At 40.6% G+C, this 21,946-nt stretch overlaps 1 protein-coding gene across 1 annotated transcript; it reads left to right on the top strand.

Annotated features, from left to right (window-relative positions):
- Positions 1-538: 538 nt before the first annotated feature.
- LOC125091792 (guanine nucleotide-binding protein G(I)/G(S)/G(O) subunit gamma-5) lies at positions 539-1,025 on the top strand. The gene has a single exon (XM_047715780.1). The coding sequence runs from the start codon at positions 585-587 to the stop codon at positions 789-791; it is 207 nt and encodes a 68-aa protein (XP_047571736.1). The 5' UTR covers positions 539-584; the 3' UTR covers positions 792-1,025.
- The last annotated feature ends 20,921 nt before the right edge of the window (positions 1,026-21,946 follow it).

Here is a 21,946-nt window from a genome sequence, read left to right as displayed (position 1 = left end):
CCCCAACCCCCAAATAAAATAAAACAAAACAAAATAAAATAAAATTTAATCTTATTTTATTATCAAAAATATAACAGATTACATTACTGAATAAATAAATAAAGTTTGTGTGTACATCTTTCTAACATTGAGATCCAGGTGTATTCTATCAAATACAAACCCTTGTATTCTATTAAAGCTCCAAGGTGAAAACATTTGCATTTTTTAGTTATCAATAATCTTTCATCAATATTTCCCTTTATAGTTATTTATTTACTAAAAGTTAGGTCTTGCAAATTTTTCATGATAATGGCAAACTGTCTAGGAAACAGGAAAATATGATCCAAAACATGATATATGAATAATTCAGTGTTAATATAAACTTATTGCTGTGTATGAAGCTAAATATGAGTTTGTATATATATACATACACAGGTGTACGTCAGAGATACTGTGGATTTTGGTTCCAGACCACCACAATAAAGCAAATATCACAACGAAGTGAGTCAAATAATTTTTTTGGATTCCCACTGCATATAAAAGTTATGTTTAGGAACCGACAGATCCACGCACGCACGAAAATCGGCCCCGCTCCTGAGAGCGCCATGTCTGGTTCCTCCAGTGTTGCCGCTATGAAGAAAGTGGTTCAACAGCTCCGGCTGGAAGCCGGGCTCAACCGCGTGAAGGTTTCCCAGGCAGCTGCAGATCTGAAACAATTCTGTCTGCAGAATGCCCAACACGACCCCCTGCTAACTGGTGTATCTTCAAGTACGAATCCATTCAGACCCCAGAAAGTCTGTTCCTTTTTGTAGTAAAATGACTCTTTGGATGGTTTTCTAGACCACTTTTCATGAACCAGTGACTATTCAAAGGAGAACTAAATTTGAAGCCTGTACAAAAGCTTATCCCTGTAACACGTGCCATACTATATAAACTTTTACTTTTGTCAGTCCTTAACATCTACCTCTCTGAATTCTCATAAATTTCTATTTCATAAGGGTAATTGTTTTATATACACTGGCAGCAGCATACAATAAAATACTTAGATTAAAAAAAAAAGTTATGTTTACACGATATTGTAGTCTGTTATATATGCAATAGCAGTATGTCTTAAAAAAAAGGACATACCTTAATTTAAAAATACATTATTGCTAAAAAGTGCTAACCATCATCTGAATAAACTGGCATACTGATCACAGATGGCCATAACAAAGATAATAATGAAAAGGTCTGAAATAGTGCAAGAATTACCAAAATGTGCCAGGGAGACACAAGTGAGCAAATGCTGTTAGCAAAGTGCAGCCTACAGACTTGCTCTATGCGGGGTTGCCACAAACCTTCAATTTGCAAAAGGTATCTGTGAAGCTCAACAGAGGGTAGCACAATAAAATCAAATAGGCCTGTATATACATCACAGACATGTATAGACACATACTTACACCCAAACTCACATCCATGTATGTATGGACACAGCAGGTGAAATCTGGGTGAAGTTTAATTGCATTCTTATTATAATAACCACCATGATTAAAAATACATCATTTTTACGCAAGTGTACAAATATGGGCAAATATATACAAATGTACTAACAGGTGTGTTTGTTTCTCTTTAAACATAATTGAATGCATGCTGAAGATACTCTTGAAAAAAAATCCTCATTATTTGATACAATTTTCATATGCTCATATGCCTATATATTTAGAGAACTTAGAATTTCTTTATTCTTCTGTCAGAAGAGCCTTATTATCCAAGAGAGTTACAAAAGGAACACTTGCTGCAGGCAAACTGTTAAAATTTTGAGAAGTCTAAAACCAAAAGTAAAGGTAGTGCAATCCCAAGAAGAATAAAGACTTTTAAATGTCATTCTCACCTCTTATACAATATATTAATAACTTTTAAAAAGTAAAATTAAAATTCCTTCATACTGCTGGTATTCAAGTTTATTTTCTGCACTTACTGTAACTGGAGTACTTTCCAAACATCATTAAATATTCTTTGAAATACTGGTATTTTTAAAAGACTAGCCTCGTATGTTTAGAATTTCTCAAAATTAAACATGCTTGTTTTTTTTTTTTTTAAAGATTTTTTTATTTATTCATTTGACAGAGAGAGAGAGAGAGAGAGATCACAAGCAGGCAGAGCGGCAGGCAGAGAGAGAGAGGAGGAAGCAGGCTCACTGCTGAGCAGAGAGCCCGATGTGGAGCTCGATCCCAGGACCCTGAGATCATGACCTGAGCTGAAGGCAGAGGCTTAACCCACTGAGCCACCCAGGTGCCCCAACATGCTTGTTTTTTAAATAAGATTTATTTATTTGAAAGAGAGAGAAAGAGAGAGCATGAGCGCATTGTGGGGGAGGGCCAGAGAGAGAGGGAGACAAGAAGACTCCCCGCATAGAGTCCAACACAGGACTCAATCCCAGGGCCCTGAATCATGACCTCAGCTGAAATTAAGAGTCACCCACCTAACTGACTGAGCCACCCAGGCGCTCCTCAAAATTAGAAATGCTTCTTAACAATAAGCCCAGGTCCAGCAGCCATTTATAAAGAAGTGCAAGGAATTCACAGGTAGTGCCATGTCAAACAGAAAAGGACTTGTAAAATATGGTGTATCCTCAATCCTGTTGTGTATGCTCATACAGATTCCTTAGGTCTTAGGTGGTCAATGCAACAAATTGTCACCAATAACTTTTTCTGTACATATTTGTTCTGGATTTGCTATTGAATTATAAACATTGTGAAGAATCTTGCAGAACACACAAATCTCTGAAAGACATATGGAAACACTTCACCCTAAATCAAGCTATCCCAGGGGAACCACTATGAACAGCTGAATGCAGAACATGTGTTCAAATGTTGTAAACAAGATGTACAACCATTCATGAAAGGTGGTATTATTTAATCAAATAAATATTGCCTACCGTTCATCAATAAACTCTCCTTATTTGCTCACAAGCTTTCTGAAACACACAAACATCCACCCACAGAGGAACATACCATTATTTATTTTCTTCAATTATATTGTGGTTACAGTGTAGGCAGAGTTTTGTGGCACTGTTTCTTCACTCAGCATTGGATAATGGATACTCATAAATTTCCTTTGTACATTATATCAAATTCTAATGATAATATATGCATCCAGCAAAGACATGATAGATTGAGCAATTATAAAACAGGAAAAGGAGGATACCTTCAATTACATAAACTCAATTGATATTGCAATCTATTCCATTGTGCCCTTTCTTCTATACACATTGTGTGTGTGTGTGTGTGTGTGTGTGTGTGTGTGTGTGTGTGTGTGTGTGTGTGTATTACCATGCTTGTACACTGGAGTTTTTTTGCTGAAATTTCAACCGACATGATCTATATATGGGATTTTCTTGTGGTTTGAAATTTTTCCTTTTGTCATGCTTTTCTCAAATCTTTTATGGCAAGGCCACTTCAAATGTTATTAAATATACCTAAGAAAACTGGATTTTATCTTAAATAATAATTTGCCCAAAGCTTTGGATGCATGATCGTTAAAGGTAGGACATGTAATCATTCCAGCATGTACACAGAACTGTGTTTATTTTTATAGAAAAACAGCATCTTGCAATAAATGATCCTTTAAAACTTGCAGTTTCATTAAATTTATATTGGGACCATTTTTCCTTGTTTTCTATAAATTTCAAAAGTAACTCTTATTTGTGTTCAAAATTTCAATCCTTGACACAGGCTTAATTAAAACATGTAGATTCTACTTCGTATTCCTTTTTCCGCCCAGCTTTGCTGAGATACAATTAACACATAATCTACCTTGCATTCTTGAGAGGTAGCTCCTAGCAGTGGTTTGCTTAGAAGCCTGCCAGGGCCTTTGTTTTGTGCATATTCACTCTTTAGAATCCAAATGTGTTTAAAGTTGCAGGCGATCATAAAGCAGAGAAAACAGTCTTTGTTTTTTGTTTCTTTTCCATGGCAAACTGAGAGGTTTGATCTCAAAGGTCCAATAATTTGATTTACTCCTCCGAATCAATGACATGAGATATAAAGATGAGAATTTAACCTGTATGAAGTCTGAAGAAGATTTCCTTATATGTTTACAGGAATATGTGCAATCCGAAACTTTAGATATACAAAGAAGCATGAAAATGTGACCCATAACCAAGAGAAAAATTAGTCAGTAGAACCTGGCCCAGATATAGCCAAGTAAATTGAATGAACAAACGGGGATTACAAAACAGCTCTTAAAACTACATTCACCAATTTAAAGGGAAATCTGACAACAATAAGGGAGCTAAACAGAAAAATAAACAAATAGAAACTGAAAAGCAGGGACGCCTGGGTGGCTCAGTTGGTTAAATGTCTGTCTTCCTGCTCAGGTTATGATCCCAGGGTCCTGGGCTGGAGCCCTCCTGTCAGCTCCCTGCTCAGCGGGGAGCCTGCTTCTCCCTCTCCCTTTCTCCCTCGACTCTGCGCGCTCTCTCTCTCAAATAAATAAGTAAAATCTTTTAGAAAAAAGAAACTAAAAATCAGTACCAAATGGAAATTCTAAAAAAAAAAGGTTACATGAAATGAAAAATTCACTGGATGCTGACTAGCATATTCAACACCGCAGAAAGAATATCAGTGAATACGAAACATAACAGTAATCATCCAATCTTAAGCACAAAGATAAATGAGGCTAAAAAGATGAAAAGAGTCTCCGTGACCCTTGAGATAATATCAAACCAACATTCGTGTACTTGAGTTTGCGAAGGAAAAGGGAGAAATGTCAAGAATAGAGTGCAGTAAAAAAAACTGCAGAAATAAAAGTAATTTATCAGATTCAGTAAAAATGGTAAATGTCCTGATTGAGGCAGGTCAAAAAACCCAATAACACAAAGGAGACTAAAATAAGGAAAAATACAGTCACATTTCTGAATACCACTGATAAAGAGAAAATCCTAACAGTAGGCTGAATTAAAAAACTGAATACAGAGGACAGCTGTTAAGAGTCACAAATGATTTCTCATTAAATTTAATTCAAAGTAGTCAAAGGAATACCATCTATAAATTGCTATTAGAAAAAGCTGTCAATCTATAATTTTCTATCCAGGAAAAAAAAAAAAACAGCCTTCAAAAGTTAACGCAAAATAAAAACATTTTCAATCAAACAGAAGCTGATAGAATTCATCACCAGCACACCTGCTCTAGAATAAATGTTAAAGGAAGTACTTCAGGCTGAAGTTTGATGATAACATATGGAAACTCTGGACTACAAGAAGAGATGAAGGGTTTGGGGAAAAGTAAATATATGGATAAATTATAAAACAGGTTTTATATATTCTTAATTTCTTTAAAGGAAATTGGCTACATAAAATAAAAATAATAGCAATACATTGTAGTATTTGAAACATGTAGCAGGGGACACCTGGGTGGCTCAGTTAGTTAAGCATCTGCCTTCAGCTCAGGCTATGATCTTGGAGTCCTGGAATTGAGCCCCATCTCGCATGGGGCTCCCCATTCAGAGGGGATCTACTTCTCCCTCTCCCTCTGCCCCTCCTCCCTGCTCATGCTTTCCCTCTCTCTCTCTCTCTCAAATAAGTAAAGTCTTTTTTAAGAATAAATAAATAAAACACGCAGCAGTAAATGTTTGTAAATAAAACCAGATTATATGAGTAGGAAAGCATCCTCTTATAACTTTGCTGCATCATTTTATACCAAAACCAGTAAAATATTTGACAGTAGAATATAATAAAATTTTTGTAATTCTATCTCTAGCATTTACCACAAATTGTGGTATATCAAGTAAGTCAAGAGAGGGAATAAGATGGTATGTTAAACAGCACCTAAATAACTCAAAAGATGGAAGAAAGACCAGATGAGACTAATAGACAAGACTGCAAAATGGCAGATGCAAACACAACCATGTGAATATTAAATATAAATGGACTAAACTCCAATCATATTTAAAAGGCAGAAACTGGCAATGTGGGTAAGTAAGGAAAACCCATCAATATGATTGATGTTTAATAGATGTTAAATCTGCTGAACACAAGTAGAGTGAAATTAAACAAAAGGAAAAGTTAAATCATAGGAACACTAATCATAAGAAAGCTAAAGTAGCCATATAAATATCATGAAAGCAAATTTCAGAACAAAACATATTATCAGAGGGGAAGAGAGATATTTCACAATAATGAAAGCTTAATTCATCAAGGAAATTGGACATTGTTAAACATATTTGACTAAAACGGAGTTTCCAAAATTATTAAGCAAATACTGACAGAACTAAAGTAAGAAATCTACAAATCCACAATTATAGTTGGCAATTTCAGTTTCATACTCCTCTCCCGGTAATTATAAAAGCAAGCAGACAGAAAATCAGTAACGATAGAGGAGGCTTGAATAATAGTATCAACAAAATCAATATAATTGACTTAAAGAAACACTGCACACAACAATGGAAAAATACATGTTCTCTTTAAATGCACATGGAACAATCACAAGTAAAGACTATTTTCTGGGGAATAAAAAGAAGTGTCAAATTTTGAAAGGACTGAAATTATTCGGAATATGTTTTCTGACTACAACAAAAATAAATTAGAAATTAAAAAAACCAAAGATATATGAAAAATCTCCAAATATTTTGAAGCTACACAACCCATTTCCAAGTAACTCATGGGTTAAGAAAAGAAATATAATGGAAATTTTAAATATTTTGAACTGCAAATGATGAAACTATATCCAAATTTGTAGGATGTAAGTAAAGCAACACACAGGTATAAATGTACAGCTCTAAAATGGTTATATTAGAAAAACAGGTTTTAAAACCAGTGACTGAAGCTTTCACCTTAAGGAGCTCAAAAAGCAAGAGCAAATTAACCCCAACGAAAGCAAAAGAAAAGAAATAACAAATATAAGAGCCAAAATTAATAAATTAGAAAGTGGGTAAACAATAGAAAAAATTTTAAAAATTATAATATGTATCCTTAATTTTTCATAATGTACCTAGAGTCCAAATTTTACCACTTCAGGCAGAATAGAGAATCCCTACAGCAATAATGGTCCACGTGCCGTTTCCCAGTGTCCTTTATGCTGTAGTTGTCACATGTAATTCATCTATATGCATTATAAACCCCACAAAATAATCTTAGAATATTTGCTGTATTCATTTGTATTTTAAAGGAACTAAGTAGAAATCGTTTTGTATTTACCCAAATATTCAGAATTTATTTTTTAAAGATTTTATTTATTTGAGAGAGGACAGAGAGAGAGAGAGAGAATGAGAGAGACCATGAGTGGGGGAAGGGGCAGAGGGAGAGGGAGAAGCAGACTCCCCACTGAGCAGGAAGCCTAAGGCAGGGCTTGATCCCACATGACCTGAGCTGAAGGCACACGCTTAAACAACTGAGCCACACAGGAATCCTGAAAATTTCTAATGTTCTTTATTGGCTCCTGAAGAGCTGTGTAACCTTCTGGTGTCATTCTTCCTCAGCCTGAAGAATGTCCTAGAGCATTTATTTTGTGTCTGGTAGCAACAAATAATCCTAGTTTCATTTTGACTGAAAACATTTATTTCACCTTTATTTGTGAAGGATACTTTCACCAGGTAACAGAATTCTGAGTTGATTTTTTTCCCCCATCAACACTTTCCAGAAGATCTTCCATTGTCTTCCAGCCTCTGTACTTACTGATGAGAAATCCATAGCTATCTGAATGAGGCATGTAATATATGACAGTGGTAGCATTTCAAGTCTGTGGGGGAAAGGACTGCTTTTTCAATAAGTGGTCTCAGAGCTATTGAGTATGCATGTGTACAAATGAAACTTTATGCCTCCCACACACTATACACAAAACTCAATTCCACGGTCCCTTTTCAGATAGTCAGAAAAGGTAAATTCATCATAAACCTCTACAGATAATGTGGAAAGTCCACAAAATGGTGGAGGGCCTTGATGGATTTATGAGGTAAGACTGACTCTCTATATAGGGGTTGGGAAACTATGGCCCACCAAATTAGTCTGACCAGTCACCTGTATCTATAAGACCTAAAAGCTAAGAACAGTTTTTAAATTTTTAAAGCGTTGATTAAAAAAAATAAAGAATTTGTGACAGAGACTATATATGGCCTGTAAAGCTTAAATTATTTAATATCTGGCCCTTTACAGAAAGAGTTTGCTATTCCCTGCACCTAGGACTGAATATATCTTCACCTACATTGTTTCCTGCTTAGAGAAAGGGAATTTTCTAGAAACCTCCCTGTGGTCAAATGTGCATCTTTTCTTCATGAGGATGGCATCACTGAAGTAATCATATGATCGTCCAGGCTAGTGTTTATGTTAGACCATGCCCCAGGAGTATAATAGAATAACCTCTAGACATAAGATATAACTTTACTTATGATATAATCTTATATGAAAGCAACAGAATTTATTCCTGAATGAAAGGCGGAGGCCTAGAGAATTGGGGGTAGGTGGTCACACTTTCTGGAGAGCTTCTCAGTTCACTGTCACACAGAATCAAGGGGACACCTCCTGGAGTTCTAACTACTTTCTCTCTTCAGGTATTTGTCTCTCAAAAGACAAGCTGAGAGGACGAGAAAACAAAGCAGAATACAAAGGATCACTGGGATCTTGGTTAGGGGACACCATGGAGTTAAATGCAGCTGAGAACTACAGAACCAAAGTGTTGATGTTGAGAGCTCTGTTAGGTTCTTTGAAATCTCTTCTTTCTGTGAGTGATAGCCCTGCTATGCCTTGGATGTTTCCCAGCACGGTCAATAGTTGTATGTTTAAAATAAGAGTTGTCTGGGGGCACCTGGGTGGCTCAGTCAGTTGGGCCTCTGACTCTTGATTTCAGCTCGGGTCATGACCTCAGGGTCCTGAGATGGAGCCCCACGTCAGGCTTCACACTCAGCACAGAGTCTACTTGTCCCTCTTCCTCTGCTCCTCCCCATGCTCGAGTGCTCTCTCTCTCTCTCTCTCTCTCTCTCTCTTTCAAATAAACAAATAAAATCTTCTAAAATAAAAGTTGTATGGGTGCTGGTCATCTGGGGTACCAGGAGAGGGAGGAGTGGGCAGTGGCTATTACACCTCTGTCTGCATCCAGGTTTCGGAAGATACGATTGAAGGACCATAAAAGGTAGTTACAGGGAAGATAAGAGTGAAGAGGGCAGAAGGAGAGAGGAGGAGGGAAGAAAGAGGCATCCACTTGGAACCAATGCAACACTGTGTGTCAACTATACTTCAATTAAAAAAACAACAAACAGCAAAAAAAACCAAAAACAATAAAAAAGAGGACAACTCCCCCCCACAACGCATACCCGTGCGTGCATTCACTCACACACACACAGACCCACAAATTAACACCTCCAACTTCATTCTCCCAAAATGTTTTCTTTTTTCCCTGATTTGTATTTATGGAACTACATTATATCCGCCAACTATCCCCAGTGTGAACAGAGAAGTCTACAGAAAGTGCCACCTTTGACTCCAGTGGCTGAAATCGACCATTTTATAAGTGAAGTTGTCCATTCATATCCATTCACTTAATAGGCCCAGTGTTACAATCCCCTTTTTGGTCTCTAACTATGATGCATATTGCTTGGTAATGATACCAGGATTTTTCACAGAATGACAGGTTTCTCTTTCTCACGTTTATTTTTTTTTTTTAAGATTTTATTTATTTATTTGACAGACAGAGATCACAAGTAGGCAGAGGCAGACAGAGGCGGGGGGTGGGGGGAAGCAGGCTCTCCACGGAGCAGAGAGCCCGATGTGGGGCTCGATCCCAGGACTCTGGGATCATGACCTGAGCCGAAGGCAGAGGCTTTAACCCACTAAGCCACCCAGGCGCCCCTCTCACGTTTATTTTTATTCTCAAAAACAAATATTCCAAGGTAAGAGGGTCGGGGGTACAGTGAAGTTCTGGGATTAATTGTGTATCAAGACTGACTTCCCAAATTGCTTGGTAACTAAAAACAGTAATTTTTAAATAGGATATGCTATTGTGTAGAGGATTTCATTAAGAGTTTGAGTAGGTGGGACACCTGGGTGGCTCAGTCAGTTAAGTATCTACCTTCAGCTCCAGTTATGATCCCAGGATCCTGGGATCGAGTCCCACTTCAGGCTCCCTCCTCAGAGGGGAACCTGCCTCACCCTCTCCCTCTGCCTGCCTCTCTCTCTCTGACAAATAAATAAAATCTTTATTTAAAAAAAAAAGGGTTTATGAGTAGAGATGAGATGAGATTGAGGGGTTTTGTCAAAGGAGTGGTGTGATAAATAATAGCTACGCAGAGTGTCAAAAAAGGGGAACAGGTCAGGGATGGAATAAGGGTTAAAGAAGACTATTTTGCATATTCCTTGCAAATGTTTTAAAAGCGATTTTTGCAGAGAATATAAGATCACTTTGTTTTAGAGATGCGGTAAGGGTCAGGCATGTTTGTTTCAAACATCACTTAATTTTAAAATTTTATATTAAGAGATCATGTAGGGGACTAGGGTGAGGTTAGCATCAGGTACACAAGAATCAGTTCCATCTACTGTGTTACTTGGTAATTTGGGAAAATGGGGAATTTATATAACACATAGACTGGCCTGGATCTCAGGGGTGACATGAAGATTCAGAAGACTGAGTCGCAGATGTGATATGAGGTTTAGCGATGGACGAGGGTCACTAGTGATGGTTGCGCATCACAGAAGTTCTTCTGGGTGGTGGAATAGTTGATAAGATAAAGTAGTGGTTTTACTTAAATGGAAGAATTACACAGCAGCTATCGATGGTGTGAACAAGGATCAGAGATTTCTGTTGATAACATTACTATTAGTAAAGAGCGATGTAAAATAGGATGATGGTTAGGGATGGATTCAAAATTAGGGATATATCTTTCTCATATAACTTGCTTATCACACAATCACAGGTATTACAGGGGACAGTGGAGCAGGGTTGTGTCTAATAGTTGGTGAGCGTTAAAGATGGTATCAGGGTCAGTGATGGGATTAAATCAGGGAGGGCTCTTGGCTCTTTGAATACTAATTGGACATTATAAAGGAGTAATTTATAACTGAAAGAGGGCTTAGTAGCAGTAAGGGGTCAAGTGAGTGTCGGTGAAGGGTTGAGCAGCACGTGTGTCCGTTTTTCAGATTAGCTGCTCATAAAACAGAATCTTTATTATCATGACTATTATATCAGTGTTAGGATAACAGTCAGGAAAGGGTTGAGCAGCACGTGTGTCCGTTTTTCAGATTAGCTGCTCATAAAACAGAATCTTTATTATCATGACTATTATATCAGTGTTAGGATAACAGTCAGGAACGGGGGCGGTGCCTGGGTGGCCCAGTCGTTAAGCATCTGCCTTCAGCTCAGGTCAGGATCCCAGGGTCCTGGGATCGAGCCCCGCATTGGGCTCCCTGCTTGGCAGGAAGCCTGCTTCTCCCTCTCCCTCTCCCCCTGCTTGTGTTCCCCCTCACTGTGTCTCTCTCTCTCCATCAAATAAATAAAATCTTTTTTAAAAATAAATTAAAAAAAAAGAGTCAGGGATGGGATGGATCTAGAATTTTGTGAAGGTTGGGGGATTTTCTATGTTTTCTATATAATTGATAACTGATCATTTAAAATACTGATTTTACATAGGATAAGGTACTGGACTGGGGTCAGGGACAGATGGCAAGTCAGCAGTAGATAAGACGCTAAAAAACTGTTAGGATAAGGAATGTGCTAAGGATAGATACTTTACATATTACTTCATCAGGAAAACAGTACAGTACAGATAGTACAGATAGGGTGGCATCTCAGAAGCAGCGATGGGGCCAGGTGTCTAGTTGGCTGTGAAATATGGTGATATTTACATATAAGCAAAGGGTATTCTTTTATAACTATCAGAATGCTTGTTTGCTATATTATTTGGTAGTGGAAAGCACTGCTTTTACATAAGGGATAGGTTTGAGCGTCTATGTTGGAATGAGATTATAGAATAAATGGGAGGTCAGAAATGGATTGAGGTCAGGTTCAAAGATAGCTGCATTGTACGTTACTTGTTCAAAAAATAAAGTGAGCAGTCCAGTAGCAATGAACACACCTAGGGCCTCAATCTTGTATTTTTTGTTTGTTTGTTTGTTTGTTTGTTTGTTTAGATTTTACTTATTTACTTGTCAGAGAGAGAGAGACAGAGAGAGAGCACAAGCAGGGGGAGAGGCAGGCAGAGGGGGAAGCAGGTTCCCCGCTGAGGAAGGAGTCCCATGCAGGACCTGATCCCAGGACCCTGGATCATGACCGTAGCCGAAGGCAGGCACTTAAGCAACTGAGCCACCCAGGTATTCCCCCAATCTTGGTTTTTAATACCATGCTCCAATAAAAGGAACCAGGACTCCTTGGAGAAAGGGCTGATTCTAGGACTGGGGCAGGAAATATGCAAGATGAACTGGGAGCATCTTCCAGTGCCAGAAAGTAAGAAAATTCTCCCCCAAAGCTGCACTGATGGGAGTTATCAAAGGGACATAGGGGTCAACAGATTGAGCTCCCAATGACCAAACTGGGAACAATTTCAGCAACGAAATAAAGTAGTATTTGCTTATAAAAAATATATCCAAGAGGGCGCCTGGGTGGCTCATTGGGTTGGGCCGCTGCCTTTGGCTCAGGTCATGATCTCAGGGTCCTGGGATCGAGTCCCACATCGGGCTCTCTGCTCAGCAGGGAGCCTGCTTCCCTCTCTCTCTCTGCCTGCTTCTCTGTCTACTTGTGATCTCTCTCTGTCAAATAAATAAATAAAATCTTTAAAAAAAAAGAATATATCCAAGAGTCCACACTGGTATAAATACATGAATGAATAAATAAGTGAAGGAAAAGAGACAAATCTCCCATGCAAAGAATCCCAAATAATTTATGTAGCTACTCAGCTTTTGAGAAGGGAGAGCATAACTTTATGCTCCATAAATGTGGGCTGATCATGGAGACTTCCTTCTGAAGAGTAGAGTATATGAGAAAAGGCAGCAGGGGTGGGGGGGGGCAGTAACTGTATCGTGAAGGAACCTGGAAAACACTACCTCATCCAGGTGATCAAGGTTAACTAAGTTCTGTTGACATTATATATGCTTGACATAATGTGATGAAAATGGCACTTGACCTCTGTGATCTTCTTCCTCAAACTGTATAACCCCAGTCTAATCATGAAAATAACAGCACACAAACCCCAATATAGGGGTATTACACAAAATATCTGACCAGTAGTTTTCCAAAACTATCAAGGTCATCAAAAGCAAGGAAAGTCTGAGAAGCTCACAGCTTCAGAGGAACCCAAGAAAACATGACGACTAAATGTAACAGTATCTTGGATGGGATCCTGGACCCCTGAAAAAGGACATTAGGTAAAAACTAAGGAGATCTGAAGAAAGTGTGAACTCTAGCGAACGTCATGTTCCCGATTGTGACAAATGCACTCCACTACTACAAGATGTTAATAATAGAGGAAACCAGGTGTGGAGATATGTGAACTCTGCACTATTTTAGCAAATTTTCTGTAAATACAAATTTATTCTGAAATTAAAAGTTTATTTAATGGGGCGCCTGGGTGGCTCAGTTGGTTAAGCATCTGCCCTTGCCTCAGGTCATGATCCTAGGGTCATGGGATGGAGCCCCACATTGGGCTCCCTGCTCAGCAGGGTGCTGGCTTCTCCCTCTGAGAAATAATACAGTGATTTAATCCTATTCTGTGGTGGTCTATGTACAGCCATTTTAATTACTCCCAATGTTCTGCTAGCATTGAAGACATTCTGTGTTTTCATTACACTGAGAGGTATTCTTGGGTGTAAAGTTATCACCCAGGAGACTGGCCCACAGTGTGTGGGCCAACAGGATGGCCTCGGAGGCCACCACATATCAAGGAGCTTCTCATCCCCAATGATCACACTCATCATTGACCTCTTCGAAGTTCTATGTTAGGGTGTCCGGGGGACAGGTTTTATAAAAGGCCTTCAGAGAGGGGTTCAGCAGAGCTGTATCACCAGCTGTACCAACATAATACTCAGGATCTAGGTCAAGGTCTTCAGGGCCTCAGCAATTTCCTGACCCTCCCCAACTTCCTAACCAGATCTCCTCTTACACCTTGAATTGAGTTGATCTGATCACTTAGTGCCATGTTTTTACTGCTAGAAGCCCCTTCAAATCACATAGGAAGCTTTTTTTTTTTAAGATTTTATTTATTTATTTATTTGACAGACAGAGATCACAAGTAGGCAGAGAGAGAGAGAGAGAGGAGGAGGAGGCAGGCTTCCCGCGGACCAGAGAGCCCGATGCGGGGCTCGATCCCAGGACCCTGGGATCATGACCTGAGCCGAAGGCAGAGGCTTTAATCCACTGAGCCACCCAGGCGCCCAGGAAGCTTTTGAAAGCAAAAAAATAACACTACAGCCTATACTCCATACCGAAAATTCTTTATGTTTGGGATGAAATCCTAGCATCAGTTTTTTTTTTTTAAAGATTTTATTTATTTATTTGACAGACAGAGATCACAAGTAGGTAGAGAGGCAGGCAGAGAGAGAGGAGGAGGAAGCAGGCTCCCTACCGAGCAGAGAGCCCGACGCGGGGCTCGATCCCAGGACTCTGGGATCATGACCCGAGCCGAAAGCAGAGGCCTTAACCCACTGAGCCAACCGGGCGCCCCCCTAGCATCAGTATTAATAAAGTTTTCTCCGGGTGACAACCATCAACCTAATGCCTGCTTTCTGTCTCCTGCTTTCCTAATTTCATCAACGCTTGCTCTTTGGGTCTCAGCCATCTACTCTTGTGGGCTGTTGGAGTCTTCCTCATCCAAACTGGAGATAACTACTGCATACTGGACACAGGGGGCACCCAGTTAGCTTCCTGTCTGGATATCTTGGCCAGGCCAAAATTACCCTTCAAGACAGCAAACTGAAGCAAGGAAGGTCTGGTGAGCCAACACTCAGAGAAGAAAGAAGAGGGCAGGAGCTCAAGTGGGCCTCCAGGTGTCAACACTGACCCAGAAGGCACAGGAACCTGCAGACTGGCAATGGGAATTTTGAGACCTCTGGAAGGTTCTTTGCAGTGTGTGGCTTTGGTGTGTGTTAGCCTTCCTGTGTGTATCCTGACTGTTTCCTTGCCTGGTGCAGAGTGAAGCCCTTGAAGTAGGCTTCTCAGTTTGCCTGCCATCTGGGGCCCAAGCGGGGAGAAGCTGGGGTGGCAGGCCCCCCTCTGCAGCCATGCTTGGGGGTGTGGAGTGGGAGGCGGCAGCTCCAGAGAAGGGAGGGGGCAGGGTCGCAAGTCTGACACCAAAGGTAGGGAAGGAGAGCATGGTAGAACCACCTGGGGCTGAGAGGGGACCCAGCTGCCGAGCAGAAGAAAACCTCCAAGTGTTTCCAAGCCGGGCCCAGATGGCCAAGAAAAGGTGAGGGACCCTCAGAGGCCTTTGTCATGGAGGGCCTGTCCCTGTCCTCTGAGGGCCTCACTGCCACCAAAAAATTCCCATCAGTTCCACCCAGCGCCACGCTCTGTGAGCAGAGAGACCAGTGCTGGGGCCCCGGCTGCAGCCTGTCTGCCCATCACGGTGAGGACACAGTGGGCGGGCCCTCAGCCCGAGCCAGCTTCTCTCTGGGACACCACTTCCTGACCCTCCACCTCTGGTTCTGAAATTGTACGCGTCACAAAAGCCACGGCGGACCTGAGGACAGCTACCGGGAAAGGCCCCAGCGTTGCTTTCACAAATGACTCAAGGAGGGGGTGACTTTCACAGAGCCTCCCGCCCTTCCCCTGCACCCCCAAGTGAAGGACCCCCCTGCTCTGCCCTCGCATCTCCCCACTGGCCAGCGTCACACAGGCTCAGGCTCATCCTGCGTCGGTTGTCCTATGCCCCAGTGACCGCTAGGTGCCGACAGAGACCTGGCAGGACGCCTGGCCTCTTCTAGGGCTGAGGGCAACCTTTCCGTGGGTTCAGTTTGTCCTTGCCCAAGGGGGGAAATGAGGGCCCAGGACCAAAGAGTGACCTCAGATCTGCCCCACTCCATCACTTATGGGCATAATGGCTGGAAACTACTCCCTGCTCGCACCTGGGACGTTCTCCTTTTGCAGTCCTCTCCCTGCCCTGATCACAGTGTGTAGGGATAGCTCCACCACTCAGATCCACTAGGATAGGTGCTGCCAACGTAGCTGCCTTTGCTGTCCCTGTGTTCCCCAAACCTACAGCATCCCTCTCCCAGGTGGTAATGGATGGCGAGGCAGGTTCTCTCTGGACTCCAGCATAACCCATCATCTAGGACAAGGGCCACATTTTAGTAGATGTGAGACTGAGCTCATCATTTAGCTTCTCTGTGCCTACCTTTCCTCATGGACACAATGAGAATTGTAATGGTACCTACCTCATGGGGCTATTCTGGGAATGAAAGGATTCCTTATTTCTAAAACACTTACGACAATACCTGGCATGTAGTAAGTACTCAGTGTATGTTAGCCATTCTAATTTGTCCTCTTGGATCCTTGCGGTGAGGTCTCAGTAATTAGCTTTTCCTTTTCTTTTTCTTCATTATTATTATTATTATTATTATTATTACTTTTTTTTTTTTTTGGCATTTCCCTCTTAGGCCTCCTAGTTTCTGACTATAGGCTTTGCCTCTGACATCATCAACTGTGTCTGGTGGTTGCTCAGTTCTTTTTGGTCCCCGTGTTCTAGAAAGCTCCAGTGTTGCGATTGCTGCTGTGATGCTCTGGGTTGAGCAAGGCTTGACAGTATATTATTTGAGTCCCAGTGTTCTGGGGAGAAAGAACATTAGAGAAAGTAGAAATTCCCTCAATCTACAGATAGAAACCTTTCCCTTCTGGTGTAAATATTTGACCCTCGGAGCACAGCTTCTGGACCCATGCATAGAAGGCTGCTCTTAGGATGCTAGCTCCATGTCTAGCCAAGAGGTACTGTGCTTTTCCTACTCAAGTACACGGTTTTATTTGAACAAGACCTTACACAGCCCCCAGGTTCCCACATTTAATACTTTTCTAGCCCCAAACTGAGATATGTCTTAAATGCTTTGTATGTTAGCCCTGTTGAGTTGTTCAGCATGCTAGCTAAATCACAGCTAAGAGAACTGGAAACACAGACAGTCTCACTTGGGCAGAGCCTCAGAGCAGAATCAGACACCTTCCTCCAAAAACCAGCCTGTCAGGCCCATTAGAGAGCACACCAAACCAGAAGTTGTCAAATATGTTGCATAATCAACCAGATGTGTCCACACAATGACTCATGCTAATAAATCACATATAAATTTAAGAAATAGAACCAGGTGTTCCTAATGAATGTATTTCAAGAATAATTGCAGTGAGCAGAAAAACAAGGCCCGGCATGAAGAGGGTGCTTGCAAAGATAAAAGTGAGCAGATTGTGCATGATTGGGTTGGGCAGTTTCATTAGCAACTCCCTCTGTGCCAATTAGCCATCCTCTAAAAATCCACGGCAAATTTCCAGATTTTTGCTAAGGTAGGCAAGGTTCTTCATACCAGCTGTCCCTCTGGCAAAAACACCTTATTTTAAAATTTTTTTTATTTTTATTTTTAGGTGTTTTTTTTTTAAGATTTTATTTATTTATTTGACAGAGAGAGATCACAGTAGGCAGAGAGGCAGGCAGAGAGAGAGAGAGAGGAGGAAGCAGGCTCCCCGCTGAGCAGGGAGCCCGATGCGGGGGCTCGATCCCAGGAGCCTGGGATCATGACCTGAGCTAAAGGCAGAGGCTTAACCCACTGAGCCACCCAGGCGCCCCTTTATTTTTAGTTTTTAAGTAATCTCTTCACCCAGTGTGAGGCCCAAACTCACAACCCCGAGATCAAGAGTCGCGCTCTCCACCAACTGAGCCAGCCAGGTGCCCCTGAAAAAAACTTTTAAAAACCTGGATGAAGGGGCACCTGGGTGGCTCAGTGGGTTAAGCCTCTGCCTTCGGCTCAGGTCATGATCCCAGGATCCTGGGATCGAGCCCAGCATCGGGCTCTCTGCTCAGCAGGGAGCCTGCTTCCCTTCCTCTCTCTCTGCCTGCCTCTCTGCCTGCTTGTGATCTCTGTCAAATAAATAAATAAGAATCTTTAAAAAAAAACCTGGATGAAACGTAAAGAATGCCTTCTTTAAACAGTTGAAAAGCTGAAAAGGGACTAAAGTGTTACCTAGACAAAATAAAGAGAAAATCGAGACCTAGATATTTTCCAAATCAGAACATTGTTTACATAACCTCTTAGGATAAGAGGAACATAAACAAAAGGTTGAGATGTATACAACCTATGGAGTCTAACATGACGGCCTTCCTTCAACCGGCTGACACCCAAAAGGCTCCCCACCGAGGGTACACGGAAGTTCATCCTAAGTTCTACTTCTGTGATATGTAGGCAATCCCAACCCTGAAAATTTAACGTTGTCCTCCACTGAGAGTACCCCCGATTACCCCCTCAGTATTCCATGTGGCAGAGGCAAATGGAAATCAGAATGTGACTTCATCCTGGCCTAAAGTTCTTATGACAGATCATTGTTAAAGGATACAGACTGGAATAACCAGGAAAATAGCAAACACGGCACGTGGGCAAGAATAAGCAGAACAATAAAGACTGAAGTAAGACACACAAAATTTCAGTTGATAGAATTATTAGACACGGATCACAAAACAACTATGCTTATAATGTTTCAAGTTATAAAGAAGGAAATCCCACGTCTGGTCAGTGTAGAATAACAGAGATCAACTTACTTACTCTCATGCCTGAACAACAAAAAACTACACAAAAATGAAACAATGATTATCAAGACACTGGACATCAGGTTACAAGGGACAGTGACCCAAAAGGATAGTTAACAGAAAATGTATTCCCTGCAACTGTCCCAGCTTGTTGCCTTGGAAGTTTCCAGGTCTCATCAAGAGAGCCCTGTGGACTTCCTGAATTGAGGTGATGGGTAGGAGTGTTGGGAAGAATGAAGTGGCTAAAGTTTGCTAGACAGATTACCAGGGAGGGGACTGCACAGAGAGAAAACTTAGCAGATCTGCAGGGATACATATGTGTGATGGGTGAAACTACCCAAGACCAGGGAAAGAGCTATCCAAAAAGACTATAGGGAACAGTACCCAGCAGTCATGCGGGAGGGAAAATAGAACCTATTCCTACCTACCAGACTTCACAATCATGGGACTGGGTGCAGTACTCATAAAGTTCTTGCCTCAGTAGTGTGGCATAATTACTCCTCCCCTAAATGTGGTTCTGGTGCTTAACAAATCCAAAGAACCCAGTTCTTTCCAAGTAGCTAAACTGCATCCTAGGAAAAAGGTTAAAAATATTTCCAGATAAACAAAAATGTCCAGTATCCAACAAAGTAAAATGTCACAGTGTCTGGTATCCAACAAAACATTACAGGCATGCAAAGAATCAGGGAAATACATCACATAATGAAGGAGAAACCAATGAAACTAACCTGAATCTGACAGGGTTGGTAATACTAGCAGAAAAGGAAATTAAGACAACTCTTATAACTGTATATCCGTGTCCTAAAGAACAAAAAGGAGATATGGAAGATATAAAAGAGCCCAAATCAAAATTTCATAGATGAAAAATACAATATTTAAAATGAAGACTATACTGGATGATATTAACATCACCTTAGCCATGGTGAAAGATTAGTGAACTTGAAGACATAGCAATGAAAACTCTATCTGTCTACCTTCTATCAAACGTTGAGCTCGGGGTGCCTGGGTGGCTCAGTCGGTTAAGCATCTGCCTTCAGCTCAGGTCATGATCCCATGGTTCTGGGATCCATCCCTGTGTCAGTCTCCTTGCTCAGCGGAGAGCCTGCTTCTCCCTCTCCCTCTGCCTGCTGCTCCCGATCTGCTTGTGCTCTCTCTCTCTCGCTATCTCTTTCTGTCAAATAGAAAAATAAATTCTTTAAAAAAAAAAAAAACCACTGAGCTCATACTACTACCAATCTAACAAAACATGGTTCTATTTAGTGTCCTCCTTTCCATAGTTTCTTGTTTGGTTTTTTTTTTTAAAAGATTTTAGTGGGGCACCTGAGTGGCTCAGTGGGTTAAGCCTCGGCCTTCGGCTCAGGTCATGATCTCAGGGTTCTGGGATTGAGCCCCGCATCGACTCTCTGCTCAACGGGGAGCCTACTTCCCCTCTATCTCTGCCTGCCTCTCTGCCTACTTGTGATCTCTGTCAAATAAATAAAATCTTTAAAAAAAAGATTTTATTTATTTATTTATTTATTTGACAACGAGAGAGGAAGAGGGAGGGAGAGCACAGGCAGGGGGAGCAGCAGGCAGAAGGAGAGGCAGACAGAGGCAAAGGGAGAATCAGACTCCCCAACTGAGCAGGGAGCCTGACGAAGGGCTCAATCCCAGGACCCTAGGATCATGACCTGAGCCGAAAAGGCAGACGCTTAGCCAACTGAGCCACTCAGGCCCCCCTCCTTTCCACATTTATAACTACCTTCTCTGACCATGAGAGCCTGGGCCTCTATTGTCCAAATATTTTTACTTTCTTAATACTAGAATTCACTAAAAGTAGTTCAGAATTGATAATGTGTAACTCTAAAGCACACACTACCTGGAAAGCCTACACAAAATTCATTTTTGAAGTAACTATAGATAGGATGATAGACACATTGATATAGAAAGAGATATAGAAGCATGTCTCTTCATATATATATATATGTTCATATATACACTTACATATTCGTGTGCTGAAGTATATATGTGTGTGTGTGTATCTGTGTGTGTGTGTGTGTATGCATATTTCCTACCTCTGTCTATGGAGGAAGCCTAGAAATGCGACATCACACTGGCAACTGGCATACTTAGTGTTCAGATCTTATTTTGGAAATATCATTCTCTACCACAAGGAAACAAAGTTCTTTGGAGAACTGGCTAATCCCAAAGCTGGGACTGGGAAAGTACATGATGCCCCTTGCATACCATGCTATTGAGAAAAAAGAAGAAAGTGGCCAAAGAATGGCAGGTACATGTCAAAAGGACAGAAGAGTCAGCTTAAAGTGTGTAGCAATGGCCAAATCAGGGACAAACTGAGCATCAATATTAAGTAATGGCAAAACCAGATTACAATCCACTGAAAAAAATAAGAATTCTATCTCCTGAAATAAATAAATAAATAAGTAAATGAGGTAGAAGGAAAAACTTTTTCTTACAACAAAATATGAACTAAGAAGTACAGAAGAAATGATGGAATTAGAAAATCACCATTTGTCATCCATCATAATAATAACTGATTTAGGCAAGAATCAACAATGGATACTAACAATAGGGGTAAATGTTTGACATATAACCAGTTAATTCCATAGTTTCAAAATATCTCCCAGAAAATATTTATTATTTACAAAGGGGAATATTATAACTTTACAGCAGAGAAAGCTGGCAGACATAGCTTTAAGGGAAAGACCAAAATGATCACAAAGGTAACATTAGATATGGGACAAATTGACATTTCTTTGCATTTGATATGATGCCAAGAGAAGAACACATTGCTTCTGTGATATTTCTGCCAAAAAAAATGCATAACGAGAATCTAATCACGAGAAAACATTAGATAAACCCAAACTGAGGGACATTCTACAAATAACTGCCAGTTAATCCTCAAAAGTTTTGAGGTTATGACAAAGGCAAACTGATGAATGGCTCCAGATTAAAGAGACTAAGTAAAGAGACATGACAATTGAATGCAGCTCATGATCCACAAGTTTTTTTTCCTATAAAGGACTTTGTGGAGATAATTGGTAACATTTGAATAAGGTCTGTTGCTGAGTTAACAGTGCTGTGTCCATGTTAATTTCGTGGGTTTTGTAATTGTGCTGTGGTTTTAAAAGAAAATGACCTTGCTCTGTAGGAATATAAACTGAAGTATGTGTCTGCAACTTATTTTAATGGTTTAGAAAAAAATATCACACATGTAGATACATAAACACACACATAGAGAATGATAAAGCAAATGTAATAACAAGCTGCTGGTAATTTGGGTGATAAGTACTATACTTTC

The sequence above is a fragment of the Lutra lutra genome, chromosome X, assembly GCF_902655055.1.
Source record: "Lutra lutra chromosome X, mLutLut1.2, whole genome shotgun sequence".
Classification (NCBI taxonomy): domain Eukaryota; kingdom Metazoa; phylum Chordata; class Mammalia; order Carnivora; family Mustelidae; genus Lutra; species Lutra lutra.
This window is presented reverse-complemented; position numbering and strand designations above follow the sequence as displayed.

Bases quoted from the DNA above. Each gene is read 5' to 3' on its own strand.
- LOC125091792 (XM_047715780.1), top strand. From the start codon at position 585: ATGTCTGGTTCCTCCAGTGTTGCCGCTATGAAGAAAGTGGTTCAACAG.